A 20,799-nucleotide genomic window follows, 5' to 3' on the forward strand; every position below is an offset into this window, starting at 1 on the left:
TGAAGTCTGTGTCGTTTTCTACATATTTGATGTGTTTCATATTTTTAATGGGATTCTTGGTTTTTATTTGTAGTTTCCCAGAAATAAAAAGAAAATGATAAAATAAACACAACTAGACATTTGTGTTTCTGCTTTTCTTCTTTTTTCCTTTTTTTGTTTTTCTGTTTTTTGTTTTCTTTTATTTCTGGTGTTCTTTTATTTCATTTCTGTTTTTTCCTTTTATTTCTGTTTTTCTTCTGTTTTTCTTTTCATTCTTCTTTATTTTTTTTTTCCTAGTTTTCTTTCCTTTTTCATTGTCCATTTCCGGCCCAAGCCCCGCCCCCTCCTTCTCCCATGGTGCACCGCAGTGTTGTGGTCCTGCTCGGCTCGGCACGGTCCGGTCCGATCCGGGATGGCGGCTCCGGTCTGCGTCCTCCACAGAACCCTGATCCGGTCCCGGGGAGCCCTGAACCAGGTCCAGTCCACCGGATTTCATTTAAAAACCAACCCAAACCCACCGTGTTTAATGAGGGGGGGCACCGGGTTTCGACTGAAAATGTCGTAAAAACACGTAAATGTGCATAAATAAAAACATTCGGTGCGTTTTAAACCGAGAATCTGCGGCGAATTTAAGCAGAAAACTGTGTTTTTAACGAACAGACCGGGTTGTGTCTGTGACGTCAGCTGTTAAAAACACGGGGTTATGTGTCATTTATTTCTAAATTCAGTGGATTCACCTGAAACCGAATGAAAGTCAAGATAACAGACCTTTAATATATGTGAATGTGGGTCAGACTGACCCACTGCCTTTAGTCCTGTTGAATTCACCTGTTTGTGTTTTTAATCAGATTTTATTTCTATGAACCCTTTTGTTTTTCACTGTGCAGCTGTTTTTCAGGCTTTAATTCTGACATTTGTGTTGAACTGTGTGTCAGTTCATCATGAACTGGATTATTGATGACACCTGTGTGTTTGGACTAAAGTCTGTCTGTCTGTCTGGGGGTGGGGGGGTCTCACAGGCGTCCTGTCCGTCCGTCTGCAGAGACCTGCTGTATGTGGTGGACGTCCACCGTTACACCAGAGACCCAGGATTCTCCATCTACTTCCCCCACAGCGTCCTGCACGGTCAGAAAACACACCAAACACACTGAACACAGAGGGAGATGACTGAAAACACAATAATGAAATCATAAAAAACAGCAAAAAATGACCAAAAACACAGCGAAATACAGTAAAAATAATAATAATAAAAAAAAAACAGCAAAAAACACACCAAACACACCGAACACAGAGGGAAATGACTGAAAACACAATAATGAAATCATAAAAAACAGCAAAAAACACACCAAACACACCGAACACAGAGGGAGATGACTGAAAACACAATAATGAAATCATAAAAAACAGCAAAAAATGACCAAAAACACAGTGAAATACAGTAAAAATAATAATAATTAAAAAAAAAACAGCAAAAAACACACCAAACACACCGTACACAGAGGGAAATGACTGAAAACACAATAATGAAATAATAAAAACAGCAAAAAATGACCAAAAACACAGTGAAATACAGTAAAAATAATAATAATAAAAAAAAACAGCAAAAAACACACTAAACACACCGAACACAGAGGGAGATGACTGAAAACACAATAATGAAATAATAAAAAACAGCAAAAAATTACCAAAAACACAGCGAAATACAGTAAAAAAAAAAAAAAAAAACAGCAAAAAACACACTAAACACATCGAACACAGAGGGAGATGACTGAAAACACAATAATGAAATCATAAAAAACAGCAAAAAATGACCAAAAACACAGCGAAATACAGTAAAAATAATAATAATAATAAAAAAAACAGCAAAAAACACACCGAACACAGAGGGAGATGACTGAAAACACAATAATGAAATCATAAAAAACAGCAAAAAATGACCAAAAACACAGCAAAATACAGTAAAAATAATAATAATAATAAAAAAAACAGCAAAAAACACACCGAACACAAAGGGAGATGACTGAAAACACAATAAAGAAATCATAAAAAACAGCAAAAAATGACCAAAAACACAGTGAAATACAGTAAAAAAAATAATAATAAAAAAAAAAAACAGCAAAAAACACACTAAACACACCGAACACAGAGGGAGATGACTGAAAACACAATAATGAAATCATAAAAAACAGCAAAAAACACACCAAACACACCGAACACAGAGGGAGATGACTGAAAACACAATAATGAAATCATAAAAAACAGCAAAAAATGACCAAAAACACAGTGAAATACAGTAAAAATAATAATAATAATAAAAAAAACAGCAAAAAACACACTAAACACACCGAACACAGAGGGAGATGACTGAAAACACAATAATGAAATCATAAAAAACAGCAAAAAATGACCAAAAACACAGCGAAATACAGTAAAAATAATAATAATAATAAAAAAAACAGCAAAAAACACACCGAACACAGAGGGAGATGACTGAAAACACAATAATGAAATCATAAAAAACAGCAAAAAATGACCAAAAACACAGCAAAATACAGTAAAAATAATAATAATAATAAAAAAAACAGCAAAAAACACACCGAACACAAAGGGAGATGACTGAAAACACAATAAAGAAATCATAAAAAACAGCAAAAAATGACCAAAAACACAGTGAAATACAGTAAAAAAAATAATAATAAAAAAAAAAAACAGCAAAAAACACACTAAACACACCGAACACAGAGGGAGATGACTGAAAACACAATAATGAAATCATAAAAAACAGCAAAAAACACACCAAACACACCGAACACAGAGGGAGATGACTGAAAACACAATAATGAAATCATAAAAAACAGCAAAAAATGACCAAAAACACAGTGAAATACAGTAAAAATAATAATAATAATAAAAAAAACAGCAAAAAACACACTAAACACACCGAACACAGAGGGAGATGACTGAAAACACAACAAAATACAGGAGAAAATAACAGAAGACGATTGAAAACACAGTAAAATACAGCAGAAAATAAAAAACAGCAAAAAACAACAGAAAACCCAGTGAAGTGCAGCAGAAAATAATAATAAAAAAAAACAAACAGGAAAAAACGACTGAAAAGACAGCGAAATTCAGCAGAAAATGACACAAAACAGCAAAAAACAACCAAAAACACAACTATATTTGGCAGAAAATAACAGAAAATAGGAAAAAAAAACCCCGACCAAAAACCATGGAAGAGGACTAGAGCACTGAAAAAAAAAGGTCCAATATTTTTTTTTTAATATGATTCTGAAATGAAAGTCAGAACTCTTTTAATTTTTTGTCTTACATTCAGGGACAGTGTGACTGTGTGACATGTAGGAAAAAAACAGAAAACAGCAAAAAACGACTGAAAACACAACGAAATACAGCAGAACATGGGGTTAGGACGTCTGTTTGTCTGTCTGTCTGTCTGTCTGTTTGTCTGTCTGTCTGTCTGTCTGTCTGTCTGTTTGTCTGTCTGTCTGTCTGTCTAAAATCACATAAAACAGACTCAAATATGTGTGAGTGTGTGTGCGTGTGCGTGTGTGATGCTGTCCTCTGATTGGCTGTGTTCAGGGGCGGACCTGTATGATGTCATCCTGACTGACGGCCACTGCAGACTCCAGGTGACTGTGGATCCGCCTCTGAGGCGTCTGGTGGAGACCAACGTCCTGCGGCGAGGAGTGGCGCTCAGACACGCCTCCTTCAGCCCCGCCCTCACCGCTCAGCTCCCACAATCCTCTGGGGCGTCAGAGGACGGCGCAGACAGGTGGGAGGGGTCAAACGGGGCGTGGCCTGTAGCGTCTGTGGGTGTCACATGGACCTGTTTGTGTTCAGTTACAGACTGGTCAGCGCAGAGGTCATAGGTCAGGACGAAGAGGACGACCAGGGGGGCGGAGTCAGCCAAGTGGACGACTGGACGTCTCTGCCCTGGTTCAGAACCATGGACAGCACAGGTGGGAGGAGCCATACACTGAGCCACGCCCACTTTATGGGTTTGAAAAGTGGTTACATGTTTGTTTTTGCCTTTTTTGTCTTTTTCATGGTTTTCATTTTTGTCTTTTTTTGTCTTTTTCATGGTTTTCATTTTTGTCTTTTTTTTTTGTCTTTTTCATGGTTTTCATTTTGTCTTTTTTTGTCTTTTTCATGGTTTTCATTTTTGTCTTTTTTTGGTCTTTTTCATGGTTTTCATTTTTGTCTTTTTTGTCGTTGTCATGGTTTTCATTTTTGTCTTTTTTTTTTGTCTTTTTCATGGTTTTCATTTTGTCTTTTTTTGTCTTTTTCATGGTTTTCATTTTTGTCTTTTTTTGGTCTTTTTCATGGTTTTCATTTTTGTCTTTTTGTTTTTCCTTTTCATGGTTTTCATTTTTGTCTTTTTTTTTGTCTTTTTCATGGTTTTCATTTTTGTCTTTTTTGTCTTTTTCATGGTTTTCATTTTTGTCTTTTTTTTTTGTCTTTTTCATGGTTTTCATTTTTGTCTTTTTTGTCTTTTTCATGGTTTTCATTTTTGTCTTTTTTTTTGTCTTTTTCATGGTTTTCATTTTTGTCTTTTTTTGTCTTTTTCATGGTTTTCATTTTTGTCTTTTTGTTTTTCCTTTTCATGGTTTTCATTTTTGTCTTTTTTTTTTGTCTTTTTCATGGTTTTCATTTTGTCTTTTTTGTCCTTTTCATGGTTTTCATTTTTGTCTTTTTTTTTGTCTTTTTCATGGTTTTCATTTTTGTCTTTTTTGTCGTTTCATGGTTTTCATTTTTGTCTTTTTTTTGCCCTTTTCATGGTTTTCATTTTTGTCTTTTTTGTCGTTTTCATGGTTTTCATTTTTGTCTTTTTTGTCGTTTTCATGGTTTTCATTTTTGTCTTTTTTTTGTCCTTTTCATGGTTTTCATTTTTGTCTTTTTTGTCGTTGTCATGGTTTTCATTTTTGTCTTTTTTTTGTCCTTTTCATGGTTTTCATTTTTGTCTTTTTTTTGCCCTTTTCATGGTTTTCATTTTTGTCTTTTTTGTCGTTGTCATGGTTTTCATTTTTGTCTTTTTTTTTTGTCTTTTTCATGGTTTTCATTTTTGTCTTTTTTGTCGTTGTCATGGTTTTCATTTTTGTCTTTTTTTTTTGTCTTTTTCATGGTTTTCATTTGGTCTTTTGTGTTTGTTTTTCTTCATTTTTATCTGTCTTTTCCTGTGTGGTCTGTTTCCAGGTCATGTGCTTCCTCTCAGAGCCAATCGAACGGTGTTTCTTCCTCTGTGGAACAACACAGACTTCATAGGGGCGGGCTGGAGGGAAGCTCCGCCCACTGATGATGATGATGATGATGATGCGGATGCAGAGGAGGCTGAAGGTGAGTCCTGCTCGCTGACTCTTCTGGATGCTTCCGTCGTCTCCGCTCATTCCTGTCCGTCCTCCGTCAGTGCGTCGTGCGTCCGTCACCGTGGCGGAGCTTCGGACCGCCTTCCTGTCGGGTCATCGCAGCGTCACCGGAGGAGTCGTACGCAAGCAGCTGATTGGACGAATCGTCAACAAGTCCCGCCTCATGTACTATGGGAGACAAGACCAGAACTGTGAGTGTCCATATAAGGTCAGTACGGAAACACAGGGGGAGGAGCCAGACACAAGGAGGCGGAGCTACACACATGCACTCATCAACTGTACTACTTCCTTTCCTTCCTTCCTTCCTTCTTTCCTTCCTCCTTCCTTCCTTCCTTCCTTCCTTCCTTCCTTCCTTCCTTCCTTCTTTCCTTCCTTCCTTCTTTCCTTCCCTCCTTGCTTCCTTCTTTCCTCCCTCCTTCCTTCCTTCCCTCCTTCCTCCTTCCTTCTTTCCTTCCCTCCTTCCTTCCTTCCTTCCTTCTTTCCTTCCTTCCCTCCTTCCCTCCTTCCTTCCTTCCTTCCTTCTTTCCTTCTTTCCTTCTTTCCTTCCCTCCTTCCCTCCTTCCTTCCTTCCTTCCTTCTTTCCTTCCTTCCCTCCTTCCCTCCTTCCTCCTTCCTTCTTCCTTCCTCCTTCCTTCCTTCCTTACTTCTTTCCTTCCTTCCCTCCTTCCCTCCTTCCTTCCTTCCTTCCTTCTTTCCTTCCTTCTTTCCTTCCCTCCTTCCCTCCTTCCTTCCTTCTTTCCTTCCCTCCTTGCTTCCTTCTTTCCTTCCCTCCTTCCTTCCTTCCTTCCTTCCTTCTTTCCTTCCTTCCTTCCTTCTTTCCTTCCCTCCTTCCTTCCTTCCTTCCTTCTTTCCTTCCCTCCTTCCTTCCTTTCCTCTCTCTCTCTCCTCAGGTTGAACTGGACCTGGTTGATCCCTCTGGTCTGGTCTGTGTTGTTTTATGGAACAGTGTTTGTTTGAACTGGTATCGACGTCTGAAACCTGGTGATGTCATCAGTCTGAGCCGGTTCAAGGTCAAACAGAACTACAGGTCCAACACGCATGACATAGGTATGAACACACATGACACAGGTATGAACACACATGACACAGGTATGAACACACATGACACAGGTATGAACACGTATGACACAGGTATGAACACACATGACACAGGTATGAACACGTATGACACAGGTATGAACACACATGACACAGGCATGAACACACATGACACAGGTATGAACACACATGACACAGGCATGAACACACATGACACAGGCATGAACACACATGACACAGGTATGAACACGTATGACACAGGTATGAACACACATGACACAGGTATGAACATGTATGACACAGGTATGAACACACATGACACAGGCATGAACACACATGACATAGGTATGAACACGTATGACACAGGTATGAACACACATGACACAGGTATGAACACACATGACACAGGTATGAACACACATGACACAGGCATGAACACACATGACATAGGTATGAACACGTATGACACAGGTATGAACACACATGACACAGGCATGAACACACATGACACAGGTATGAACACGTATGACACAGGTATGAACACACATGACACAGGTATGAACACACATGACACAGGTATGAACACACATGACACAGGCATGAACACGTATGACACAGGTATGAACACGTATGACACAGGTATGAACACACATGACACAGGTATGAACACGTATGACACAGGCATGAACACGTATGACACAGGTATGAACACACATGACACAGGTATGAACACACATGACACAGGCATGAACACACATGACACAGGTATGAACACACATGACACAGGTATGAACACGTATGACACAGGTATGAACACACATGACATAGGTATGAACACACATGACACAGGTATGAACACGTATGACACAGGCATGAACACACATGACATAGGTATGAACACGTATGACACAGGTATGAACACACATGACACAGGCATGAACACACATGACATAGGTATGAACACATATGACACAGGTATGAACATGTATGACACAGGCATGAACACGTATGACACAGGTATGAACATGTATGACACAGGCATGAACACACATGACATAGGTATGAACACGTATGACACAGGTATGAACACGTATGACACAGGCATGAACACACATGACATAGGTATGAACACGTATGACACAGGTATGAACACGTATGACACAGGCATGAACACACATGACACAGGCATGAACACACATGACATAGGTATGAACACGTATGACACAGGTATGAACACACATGACACAGGCATGAACACACATGACATAGGTATGAACACACATGACACAGGCATGAACACACATGACACAGGTATGAACACACATGACACAGGCATGAACACACATGACACAGGTATGAACACACATGACACAGGTATGAACACACATGACACAGGTATGAACACACATGACACAGGCATGAACACACATGACACAGGTATGAACACGTATGACACAGGTATGAACACACATGACACAGGTATGAACACACATGACACAGGTATGAACATGTATGACACAGGTATGAACATGTATGACACAGGTATGAACACACATGACACAGGTATGAACACACATGACACAGGTATGAACACACATGACACAGGTATGAACACGTATGACACAGGTATGAACACACATGACACAGGTATGAACACGTATGACACAGGTATGAACACACATGACACAGGTATGAACACGTATGACACAGGTATGAACACACATGACACAGGTATGAACACACATGACACAGGTATGAACATGTATGACACAGGTATGAACACGTATGACACAGGTATGAACATGTATGACACAGGTATGAACACACATGACACAGGTATGAACACACATGACACAGGTATGAACACGTATGACACAGGTATGAACACACATGACACAGGCATGAACACGTATGACACAGGTATGAACATGTATGACACAGGTATGAACACACATGACACAGGTATGAACACACATGACACAGGTATGAACATGTATGACACAGGTATGAACACACATGACACAGGTATGAACACATATGACACAGGTATGAACACACATGACACAGGTATGAACACACATGACACAGGTATGAACACACATGACACAGGTATGAACACGTATGACACAGGTATGAACACACATGACACAGGTATGAACACACATGACACAGGTATGAACATGTATGACACAGGCATGAACACACATGACACAGGTATGAACACACATGACACAGGTATGAACACACATGACACAGGCATGAACACACATGACATAGGTATGAACACGTATGACACAGGTATGAACACACATGACACAGGTATGAACACACATGACACAGGTATGAACATGTATGACACAGGTATGAACACGTATGACACAGGCATGAACACACATGACACAGGTATGAACACACATGACACAGGTATGAACACACATGACACAGGCATGAACACACATGACATAGGTATGAACACGTATGACACAGGTATGAACACACATGACACAGGCATGAACACACATGACATAGGTATGAACACACATGACACAGGTATGAACACACATGACACAGGTATGAACACGTATGACACAGGTATGAACACACATGACACAGGCATGAACACACATGACATAGGTATGAACACACATGACATAGGTATGAACACACATGACACAGGTATGAACATGTATGACACAGGTATGAACATGTATGACACAGGTATGAACACACATGACACAGGCATGAACACACATGACATAGGTATGAACACACATGACACAGGTATGAACACACATGACATAGGTATGAACACGTATGACACAGGTATGAACACGTATGACACAGGTATGAACACACATGACACAGGTATGAACACGTATGACACAGGTATGAACACACATGACACAGGTATGAACACACATGACACAGGTATGAACACGTATGACACAGGTATGAACACACATGACACAGGTATGAACATGTATGACACAGGCATGAACACACATGACACAGGTATGAACACACATGACACAGGTATGAACATGTATGACACAGGCATGAACACACATGACACAGGTATGAACACACATGACACAGGTATGAACACACATGACACAGGCATGAACACACATGACATAGGTATGAACACACATGACACAGGTATGAACACACATGACACAGGTATGAACACGTATGACACAGGTATGAACACACATGACACAGGCATGAACACACATGACATAGGTATGAACACACATGACATAGGTATGAACACACATGACACAGGTATGAACATGTATGACACAGGTATGAACATGTATGACACAGGTATGAACACACATGACACAGGCATGAACACACATGACATAGGTATGAACACACATGACACAGGTATGAACACACATGACACAGGTATGAACACGTATGACACAGGTATGAACACGTATGACACAGGTATGAACACACATGACACAGGTATGAACACGTATGACACAGGTATGAACACACATGACACAGGTATGAACACACATGACACAGGTATGAACACGTATGACACAGGTATGAACACACATGACACAGGTATGAACACACATGACACAGGTATGAACATGTATGACACAGGTATGAACACGTATGACACAGGTATGAACATGTATGACACAGGTATGAACATGTATGACACAGGTATGAACACACATGACACAGGTATGAACACACATGACACAGGTATGAACATGTATGACACAGGTATGAACACACATGACACAGGTATGAACACGTATGACACAGGTATGAACACACTTGACACAGGTATGAACACACATGACACAGGTATGAACACGTATGACACAGGTATGAACACACATGACACAGGTATGAACATGTATGACACAGGTATGAACATGTATGACACAGGTATGAACACGTATGACACAGGTATGAACACACTTGACACAGGTATGAACACACTTGACACAGGTATGAACACACATGACACAGGTATGAACACACTTGACACAGGTATGAACACGTATGACACAGGTATGAACACACATGACACAGGTATGAACACGTATGACACAGGTATGAACACACATGACACAGGTATGAACACGTATGACACAGGTATGAACACACTTGACACAGGTATGAACACGTATGACACAGGTATGAACACACTTGACACAGGTATGAACACGTATGACACAGGTATGAACACACATGACACAGGTATGAACACGTATGACACAGGTATGAACACACATGACACAGGTATGAACACGTATGACACAGGTATGAACACACTTGACACAGGTATGAACACGTATGACACAGGTATGAACACACATGACACAGGTATGAACACGTATGACACAGGTATGAACACACATGACACAGGTATGAACACACATGACACAGGTATGAACACACATGACACAGGTATGAACACACATGACACAGGTATGAACACACATGACACAGGCATGAACACACATGACACAGGTATGAACACGTATGACACAGGTATGAACACGTATGACACAGGTATGAACACACATGACACAGGTATGAACACGTATGACACAGGTATGAACACGTATGACACAGGTATGAACACATATGACACAGGTATGAACACACATGACACAGGTATGAACACATATGACACAGGTATGAACACACATGACACAGGTATGAACATGTAGGACACAGGTATGAACACACATGACACAGGTATGAACACGTATGACACAGGTATGAACACACTTGACACAGGTAATGAACACGTATGACACAGGTATGAACACGTAGACACAGGTATGAACACACATGACACAGGTATGAACACACGTATGACACAGGTATGAACACGTATGACACAGGTATGAACACACGTATGACACAGGTATGAACACACATGACACAGGTATGAACACACTTGACACAGGTATGAACACGTATGACACAGGTATGAACACACATGACACAGGTATGAACACGTATGACACAGGTATGAACACACATGACACAGGTATGAACACACATGACACAGGTATGAACACATATGACACAGGTATGAACACACATGACACAGGTATGAACATGTATGACACAGGTATGAACACACATGACACAGGTATGAACACACATGACACAGGTATGAACATGTATGACACAGGTATGAACACACATGACACAGGTATGAACACACATGACACAGGTATGAACACACATGACACAGGTATGAACACACATGACACAGGTATGAACACACATGACACAGGTATGAACACACATGACACAGGTATGAACACGTATGACACAGGTATGAACACACATGACACAGGCATGAACACACATGACATAGGTATGAACACACATGACATAGGTATGAACACACATGACACAGGTATGAACATGTATGACACAGGTATGAACATGTATGACACAGGTATGAACACACATGACACAGGCATGAACACACATGACACAGGTATGAACACACATGACACAGGTATGAACACACATGACACAGGTATGAACACGTATGACACAGGTATGAACACGTATGACACAGGTATGAACACACATGACACAGGTATGAACACGTATGACACAGGTATGAACACACATGACACAGGTATGAACACACATGACACAGGTATGAACACGTATGACACAGGTATGAACACACATGACACAGGTATGAACACACATGACACAGGTATGAACACGTATGACACAGGTATGAACACGTATGACACAGGTATGAACATGTATGACACAGGTATGAACATGTATGACACAGGTATGAACACACATGACACAGGTATGAACACACATGACACAGGTATGAACATGTATGACACAGGTATGAACACACATGACACAGGTATGAACACGTATGACACAGGTATGAACACACTTGACACAGGTATGAACACACATGACACAGGTATGAACACGTATGACACAGGTATGAACACACATGACACAGGTATGAACATGTATGACACAGGTATGAACATGTATGACACAGGTATGAACACGTATGACACAGGTATGAACACACTTGACACAGGTATGAACACACTTGACACAGGTATGAACACACATGACACAGGTATGAACACACTTGACACAGGTATGAACACGTATGACACAGGTATGAACACACATGACACAGGTATGAACACGTATGACACAGGTATGAACACACATGACACAGGTATGAACACGTATGACACAGGTATGAACACACTTGACACAGGTATGAACACGTATGACACAGGTATGAACACACTTGACACAGGTATGAACACGTATGACACAGGTATGAACACACATGACACAGGTATGAACACGTATGACACAGGTATGAACACACATGACACAGGTATGAACACGTATGACACAGGTATGAACACACTTGACACAGGTATGAACACGTATGACACAGGTATGAACACACATGACACAGGTATGAACACGTATGACACAGGTATGAACACACATGACACAGGTATGAACACGTATGACACAGGTATGAACACACATGACACAGGTATGAACACACATGACACAGGTATGAACACACATGACACAGGTATGAACACACATGACACAGGTATGAACACACATGACACAGGCATGAACACACATGACACAGGTATGAACACGTATGACACAGGTATGAACACGTATGACACAGGTATGAACACACATGACACAGGTATGAACACGTATGACACAGGTATGAACACGTATGACACAGGTATGAACACATATGACACAGGTATGAACACACATGACACAGGTATGAACACATATGACACAGGTATGAACACACATGACACAGGTATGAACATGTAGGACACAGGTATGAACACACATGACACAGGTATGAACACGTATGACACAGGTATGAACACACTTGACACAGGTATGAACACGTATGACACAGGTATGAACACGTATGACACAGGTATGAACACACATGACACAGGTATGAACACGTATGACACAGGTATGAACACACATGACACAGGTATGAACACGTATGACACAGGTATGAACACACATGACACAGGTATGAACACACTTGACACAGGTATGAACACACATGACACAGGTATGAACACACATGACACAGGCATGAACACACATGACACAGGTATGAACACACATGACACAGGTATGAACACACATGACACAGGTATGAACACACATGACACAGGCATGAACACACATGACACAGGTATGAACACACATGACACAGGTATGAACACACATGACACAGGCATGAACACACATGACACAGGTATGAACACACATGACACAGGTATGAACACGTATGACACAGGTATGAACACACTTGACACAGGTATGAACACACATGACACAGGCATGAACACACATGACACAGGCATGAACACACATGACACAGGTATGAACATGTATGACACAGGCATGAACACACATGACACAGGTATGAACACACATGACACAGGCATGAACACACATGACACAGGTATGAACACACATGACACAGGTATGAACACACATGACACAGGCATGAACACACATGACACAGGTATGAACATGTATGACACAGGCATGAACACACATGACACAGGCATGAACACACATGACACAGGTATGAACACACATGACACAGGTATGAACACGTATGACACAGGTATGAACACGTATGACACAGGTATGAACACGTATGACACAGGTATGAACACGTATGACACAGGTATGAACACACATGACACAGGTATGAACACACTTGACACAGGCATGAACACACATGACACAGGTATGAACATGTATGACACAGGCATGAACACACATGACACAGGTATGAACACGTATGACACAGGTATGAACACACATGACACAGGCATGAACACACATGACACAGGTATGAACACACATGACACAGGCATGAACACACATGACACAGGCATGAACACACATGACACAGGCATGAACACACATGACACAGGTATGAACATGTATGACACAGGCATGAACACACATGACACAGGTATGAACACACATGACACAGGTATGAACACACTTGACACAGGTATGAACACACATGACACAGGTATGAACACACATGACACAGGCATGAACACACATGACACAGGTATGAACACACATGACACAGGTATGAACACACATGACACAGGTATGAACACACATGACACAGGCATGAACACACATGACACAGGTATGAACACACATGACACAGGTATGAACACACATGACACAGGCATGAACACACATGACACAGGTATGAACACACATGACACAGGTATGAACACGTATGACACAGGTATGAACACACTTGACACAGGTATGAACACACATGACACAGGCATGAACACACATGACACAGGCATGAACACACATGACACAGGTATGAACATGTATGACACAGGCATGAACACACATGACACAGGTATGAACACACATGACACAGGCATGAACACACATGACACAGGTATGAACACACATGACACAGGTATGAACACACATGACACAGGCATGAACACACATGACACAGGTATGAACATGTATGACACAGGCATGAACACACATGACACAGGCATGAACACACATGACACAGGTATGAACACACATGACACAGGTATGAACACGTATGACACAGGTATGAACACGTATGACACAGGTATGAACACGTATGACACAGGTATGAACACGTATGACACAGGTATGAACACACATGACACAGGTATGAACACACTTGACACAGGCATGAACACACATGACACAGGTATGAACATGTATGACACAGGCATGAACACACATGACACAGGTATGAACACGTATGACACAGGTATGAACACACATGACACAGGCATGAACACACATGACACAGGTATGAACACACATGACACAGGCATGAACACACATGACACAGGCATGAACACACATGACACAGGCATGAACACACATGACACAGGTATGAACATGTATGACACAGGCATGAACACACATGACACAGGCATGAACACACATGACACAGGCATGAACACACATGACACAGGTATGAACACACATGACACAGGTATGAACACACATGACACAGGTATGAACACGTCTGTTCCATGTGACTGTTCCGTGTTCTTCTGTCAGAGGTCAGTGTGAACAGCAGGAACCCCAGGGCTCAGATCTGTGTTCTCCCAGAATCCTCTGTTCTTCCAGAAGATCTGCCTCCTGCACCTGAGTTCACCTTCTACAACAGGTAAGAACACCTGAAGGGGACAGGGTCTGACTGGACCTGGTTCTCCTCTGCTCCTCCTCTGCTCCTCCTCCTCTGCTCCTCTTTCAGTCTGCAGCTCTTGGACCGCCCCCACGGTGTCATCTGTGATGTCATTGGTTTACTGACGTTCTCAGGACGTCCAGAGCGAATCAGGACTAAAGGTGAGTTTCACCTGAAGACTCCAAACACACGAGAAGAAGCAGAGACGACAGGAGTTCAGCTCAGCTGTGTTCTCATTGGACAGGAGTTCAGTTCAGCTGTGTTCTCATTGGACAGGAGTTCAGTTCAGCTGTGTTCTCATTGGACAGGAGTTCAGTTCAGCTGTGTTCTCATTGGCAGACGCTCATGGGGTGGAGTTTTTTTTGGAGTACCGTTGGCTCCGATTGGAGGACGGCAGCAGCGATTATCCAGTCATGGTGAAGCTCTTCTCGACGTCTCAACCTGACGTTCAGCGTCAGCTCCACCCATGTGAGACTGTCAACACACACCTGGAGTCTGCAGGGGTTTAGTGGGCGTGTCCTTTTTAGTGGGCGTGTCCTGTAACGGTGTCTGTGTTCACAGTGTCTGTGGTGGTCTGCAGCCGAGTGAAGGTGATCAGAGTGGACCAGCACCAGTACCTGAGGAACACCACCTACACACAGGTCTACTGCACAGGTACTACTGCACAGGTACTACTACTGCACAGGTACTACTACTGCACAGGTACTACTGCACAGGTACTACTACTGCACAGGTACTACTACTACTGCACAGGTACTACTTCACAGATACTACTGCACAGGTACCACTACTACTTCACAGGTACTACTACTGCACAGGTACTACTGCACAGGTACTGCTACTACTGCACAGGGACTAGTACTACTGCACAGGTACTAATACTTCACAGGTACTAATACTTCACAGGTACTAGTACTTCTGCACCGGTACTAGTACTATTGCACAGGTAGTACTACTGCACAGGTGCTAGTACTACTGCACAGGTAGTACTTCTATACAGGTGTACTACAGTTGTACTATCTTTCTCCTCATTGGCTGATTGTCTGATTGACAGGTCAGGGCCACCACTCAGTGATGGGTTATCGTAAGCTCCACCCAGTCCGAGACTTCATCCGGTGGCTGCGGAGTCAGGATGACAGACAGGTGCAGAGCAGGGCTCTGGTTGGAGGATTCTTTGTGTACCCGCCCCCTCCCGTTTCCTTGGAGACGTTCATGAAACATCACAGAGGTCAGCTGACCCACACACAGCTCCTCCCTTAAACACATATGGACCGCCCCTTTAAACCCCGTCCATTTCTGCAGGTTCTCCAGGTTTCCTGCAGGGGGCGGAGCTTCAGGCAGAGATAGAAAGACTCTGTTATCGAGAGCGACGAACCTTCTGTATCCAGGCAACGGTTACCATGGTTACACACTGCCGCGCAGGACAGGTGACTGTTTTTAATTCATCCAGTTTTCCATGTGTTTTACTGAACTGAGTCCACAGCAGGTCTGGACCCCCTTCAGGTCTGGTCTTCCTTCAGGTCTGGACCCCCTTCAGGTCTGGTCTTCCTTCAGGTCTGGTCTTCTTTCAGGTCTGGTCTTCCTTCAGGTCTGGTCCTCCTTCAGGTCCGGACCCCCTTCAGGTCTGGACCTCCTTCAGGTCTGGTCTTCCTTCAGGTCTGGACCCCCTTCAGGTCTGGACCTCCTTCAGGTCTGGTCTTCCTTCAGGTCTGGACCCCCTTCAGGTCTGTGATGCCCCCTTTACCCCTGGTGTCCAACAGTAGGTTCTGGGTCCCGTCCACAGTAAACGTCCACATCTAGACTCCATGTCCCAGCATCCCTCAGGACGCAGCTGAAGCTCGGACACATGTCTCCAGTTCACCCCCCGTCTATGATGTGGTTTTAGCACACACCCCCACCCCCACCCCTCAGATGACCAGAGGACAGTCCCCTCCTATCTTCACCTGAGTCCACCTCGGTGGGTCAGTGGTCAGTGGTGTCCTGGTGTGGTGTGGACATCATGGACATGGGGTTTGTAGTGGACAGACTCTGGGACACTCCCAGTCCGTCCGTCCATGTGAGGGTCTCCATGAAGACCAGCTCCTCAGGGACCCGTCCCTCTGGGTCCAAAGGGACAACAGGACTCCGGTCCATTGTCTGGGTCCAGGATCTGGGTCTCAGACAGCGGTGCCTGGTCTTCAGGGTCCCCAGAGGATGGACCTTCTGTCCTGTTTGAACGTACCTGTGTCTTCCTGTCCGTCTGACTGTGTCTGTGTGTCCTTCAGGAGGACCGCTGTCTCTTCTGGACCTTCAGACCGTCCCCCGTCCCCTGGTCCTCCTCTGGTCCTGGTTTCTCTAAACCCTCCCCCTCCCTGTCCTCCTCCTCCTCTGTCCTTCCTCCTCTCCTCTCCTCCTCTTCCTCCCCTTTACCTCCGGCCTCTCCGTCGTCAACTGTCAATCAGCTGACGCCCCGCCCCCTGGACCGCAGATCAGGGTGAGTCCGCATTTTACCCACAATGCTTTGTGTTATGGACCCGTTATTGTAAAGTTGACCTGTACGTTGGCGTGTTTCAGATGTGTGAAGAGGAGGCTGTCCTTCGAAAGTCCAAGGAAGAGACGTCCACGGGTCACAGTGGAACCGGACCAGAACAAGGACACAGGTACCAGGACCAGGACTGTCCACAGGACCAGGACTGTCCGCAGTAGCAGGGTTAGATCGGTTCTTTTTACGTGCCGGTTCTTTTTGCAGATCGGTTCTTTTTGCATAACAGTTCTTTTTGCAAATCAGTTCTTTTTGCGTACCGGTTCTTTTTGCAGATCGGTTCTTTCTGAGGACCAGTTCTTTTTGCGTAACAGTTATTTTTGCATATTGGTTCTTTTTTGGACCGGTTCTTTTTGTAGACTGGTTCTTTTTGGGGACCAGTTCTTTTTGCGTAACAGTTATTTTTGCATATTGGTTCTTTTTTGGACCGGTTCTTTTTGTAGACTGGTTCTTTTTGGGGACCAGTTCTTTTTGCGTAACAGTTATTTTTGCATATTGGTTCTTTTTTGGACCGGTTCTTTTTGTAGACTGGTTCTTTTTGTGCATCGGTTCTTTTCACGGATCGGTTCTTTTTCGGACTGGTTCTTTTTGCAGACCGATTCTTTTTCGAACCAGTTCTTTTTGCGAAACCGGTTCTTTTTTGGCCTGGTTCTTTTAGCAGACTGGTTCTTTTTTGGCCTGGTTCTTTTTGGACCGGTTCTGGTTCTGCTCTCTGGTTCTGACTCTTCTCTCTCTGTGTTCAGTCATTCTGTTTCAGGCCTCCATGGAGTTTCTGGAAAACGCTGACGACACTGACGAAGACCACGCCCATGACAGCGACAACTCGTCTTTCGTGACCGCCCCCCTTCTCCCCACCTTCCCTCCGGTTGCCATGGAGACGTTACCCATGTATTATGACCACGAGCACCGGGAGGAGCAGGCGGTTACCGTGGCGATGGGAGGGAAGACGTCCAAGAACTTCAACCTGGCCATTGAAGAATATTACACACTGAGAATTAGAGGTACGGAACGCACTGAGACTACGGCTCTGTTCTGGTTCTGTTCTGGTTCTGATCTGGTTCTGTTCTGGTTCTGTTCTGGTTCAGTTCTGGTTCTAGTTACAGTCTGTTTTCAGCTCTTTCAGGTGTGTCCTTTGACGTGGTCTTCCTTCCTGACTCCGCCCCCTCGTTGCTCCATCATTCCAACACCTGGAGCTCCATCCTGTCACACGGAGCCTTCAGCTCACACACACCTGCACCTGCACCAGGTTAGACACGCCCACACACACACCTGCACCAGGTTAGACACGCCCACACACACACCTGCACCAGGTTAGACACGCCCACACACACACTGGCACCCACCTGGTGCCAGTGTGTGTGTGTGTGTGTGTCAGTGTGTGTGTCAGTGTGTGTGTGTGTGTGTGTCAGTGTGTGTGTGTGTGTGTGTGTGTGTCAGTGTGTGTGTCAGTGTGCTTCTATTTGTTCCTTTTTATTCGTTAACTGTTGTTTTTCACTCTTGTCCGTTTCAGCTGACCTCATCGCCATGGCGCCTCAGCTGACCAATCAGAGGCTGGTGTGTGTCGTGGAGGCGTGTCATCTGGGCGGAGCCAGAACTGAACTGGTCCTAGTTCGAGCCTTTCCTCTGTCCGGCTGAGGGGCTGATGGGAACTGTGGTTTTTTAGGAACCGCTCATGGATGCACTTTATGACAGGAAGATGAAGCTGAAGCTGAGGATGATGGGAGTTGTAGTTCTGGGACCTTAGAACTGAACTACATGTAAAACCACACCCAGTGTTAGATAGAAGCCTTTCTAACCTGAGCCATGAATGCCTCTGTGCTGATGGCATTTGTAGTTTTTTGTTTTTTTTTTTACCTAAATTGTTTCCTTTGAAGGTATTTTGTCCAAAATGACGCTACATTAGTTCTGTAAAGGTTTAAAGTTCTGTAAATGCACAGATTGTGTAGATTTGTTGTGTGTTTTCCAAACCCAAAGGGAGTTGAACTGTGTTGAATTATTAACCGTCTGAGGTGAATTAACTGCATGTGTACTGACTTTAGCCGCGCTCATATTCTTATTTCATCTGCACTTTTATGTTTTGTTTCTTCAAAAGTTTATAAGTTGAACAGAAAAAAACCTTCAGTGTCTTTAAGTTTTGTGCCAAAAAGTTTCATTGTATTTTGTTTTGCACTCGTTCCATATTTATTTAACACTTTGACACTTTAACCATTAATGTGAAACACTCAACATGTTTTCTTTTTTAATGTTTTATTGATTATTTTGGAGTTAAAGGTGCTTTATTTTCTGAAAGTACCAATAAACTCTGTTGTGGTTTTTAAGTTTTAGTCTTTTTTTTTCTGGAATAGGATCAGGTCTGGAGTCTGATCCTATACATTCAGTCGGACTTTGGATGAGTTTAAATCACTTTTTTTTTTTTTTATCTCAACTGAAACACCTGGTTAGAAATAAACATCCATTATTTTGTCTTTTAGCTGCAGTGCCACCAATGGCCACAGGAGGAACATCTGTTCTGTTACACGTGTGAAACAGAACAGATTGTCTGTATTTTCTTCTGTTAAATCCACCTGGCTCCATGA

The 20,799-nt window shown here is 42.9% G+C and overlaps 1 protein-coding gene across 1 annotated transcript; it reads left to right on the plus strand.

Moving 5' to 3' along the window:
- Nucleotides 1-327: 327 nt before the first annotated feature.
- LOC115416387 (RPA-related protein RADX-like) lies at nt 328-20,538 on the plus strand. Its single transcript, XM_030130124.1, has 18 exons — nt 328-454; nt 999-1,104; nt 3,580-3,772; nt 3,841-3,959; nt 5,194-5,334; nt 5,405-5,571; nt 6,254-6,410; nt 15,576-15,684; nt 15,772-15,863; nt 16,042-16,170; nt 16,264-16,356; nt 16,757-16,930; nt 17,005-17,129; nt 17,967-18,176; nt 18,254-18,341; nt 18,967-19,224; nt 19,338-19,469; nt 19,734-20,538. The coding sequence occupies exons 1-18, from the start codon at nt 392-394 to the stop codon at nt 19,856-19,858; spliced, it is 2,481 nt and encodes an 826-aa protein (XP_029985984.1). The 5' UTR covers nt 328-391; the 3' UTR covers nt 19,859-20,538.
- Nucleotides 20,539-20,799: the final 261 nt, after the last annotated feature.

This window comes from Sphaeramia orbicularis, unplaced genomic scaffold, assembly GCF_902148855.1.
Source record: "Sphaeramia orbicularis unplaced genomic scaffold, fSphaOr1.1, whole genome shotgun sequence".
NCBI classification, from domain to species: Eukaryota; Metazoa; Chordata; class Actinopteri; order Kurtiformes; family Apogonidae; genus Sphaeramia; species Sphaeramia orbicularis.

Bases quoted from the DNA above. Each gene is read 5' to 3' on its own strand.
- LOC115416387 (XM_030130124.1), top strand. From the start codon at position 392: ATGGCGGCTCCGGTCTGCGTCCTCCACAGAACCCTGATCCGGTCCCGG. The intron at 17,130-17,966 runs GTGACTGTTTTT...TGTGTCCTTCAG, and splicing joins CACACTGCCGCGCAGGACAG to GAGGACCGCTGTCTCTTCTG. The intron at 19,470-19,733 runs GTTAGACACGCC...TGTCCGTTTCAG, and splicing joins CACACCTGCACCTGCACCAG to CTGACCTCATCGCCATGGCG.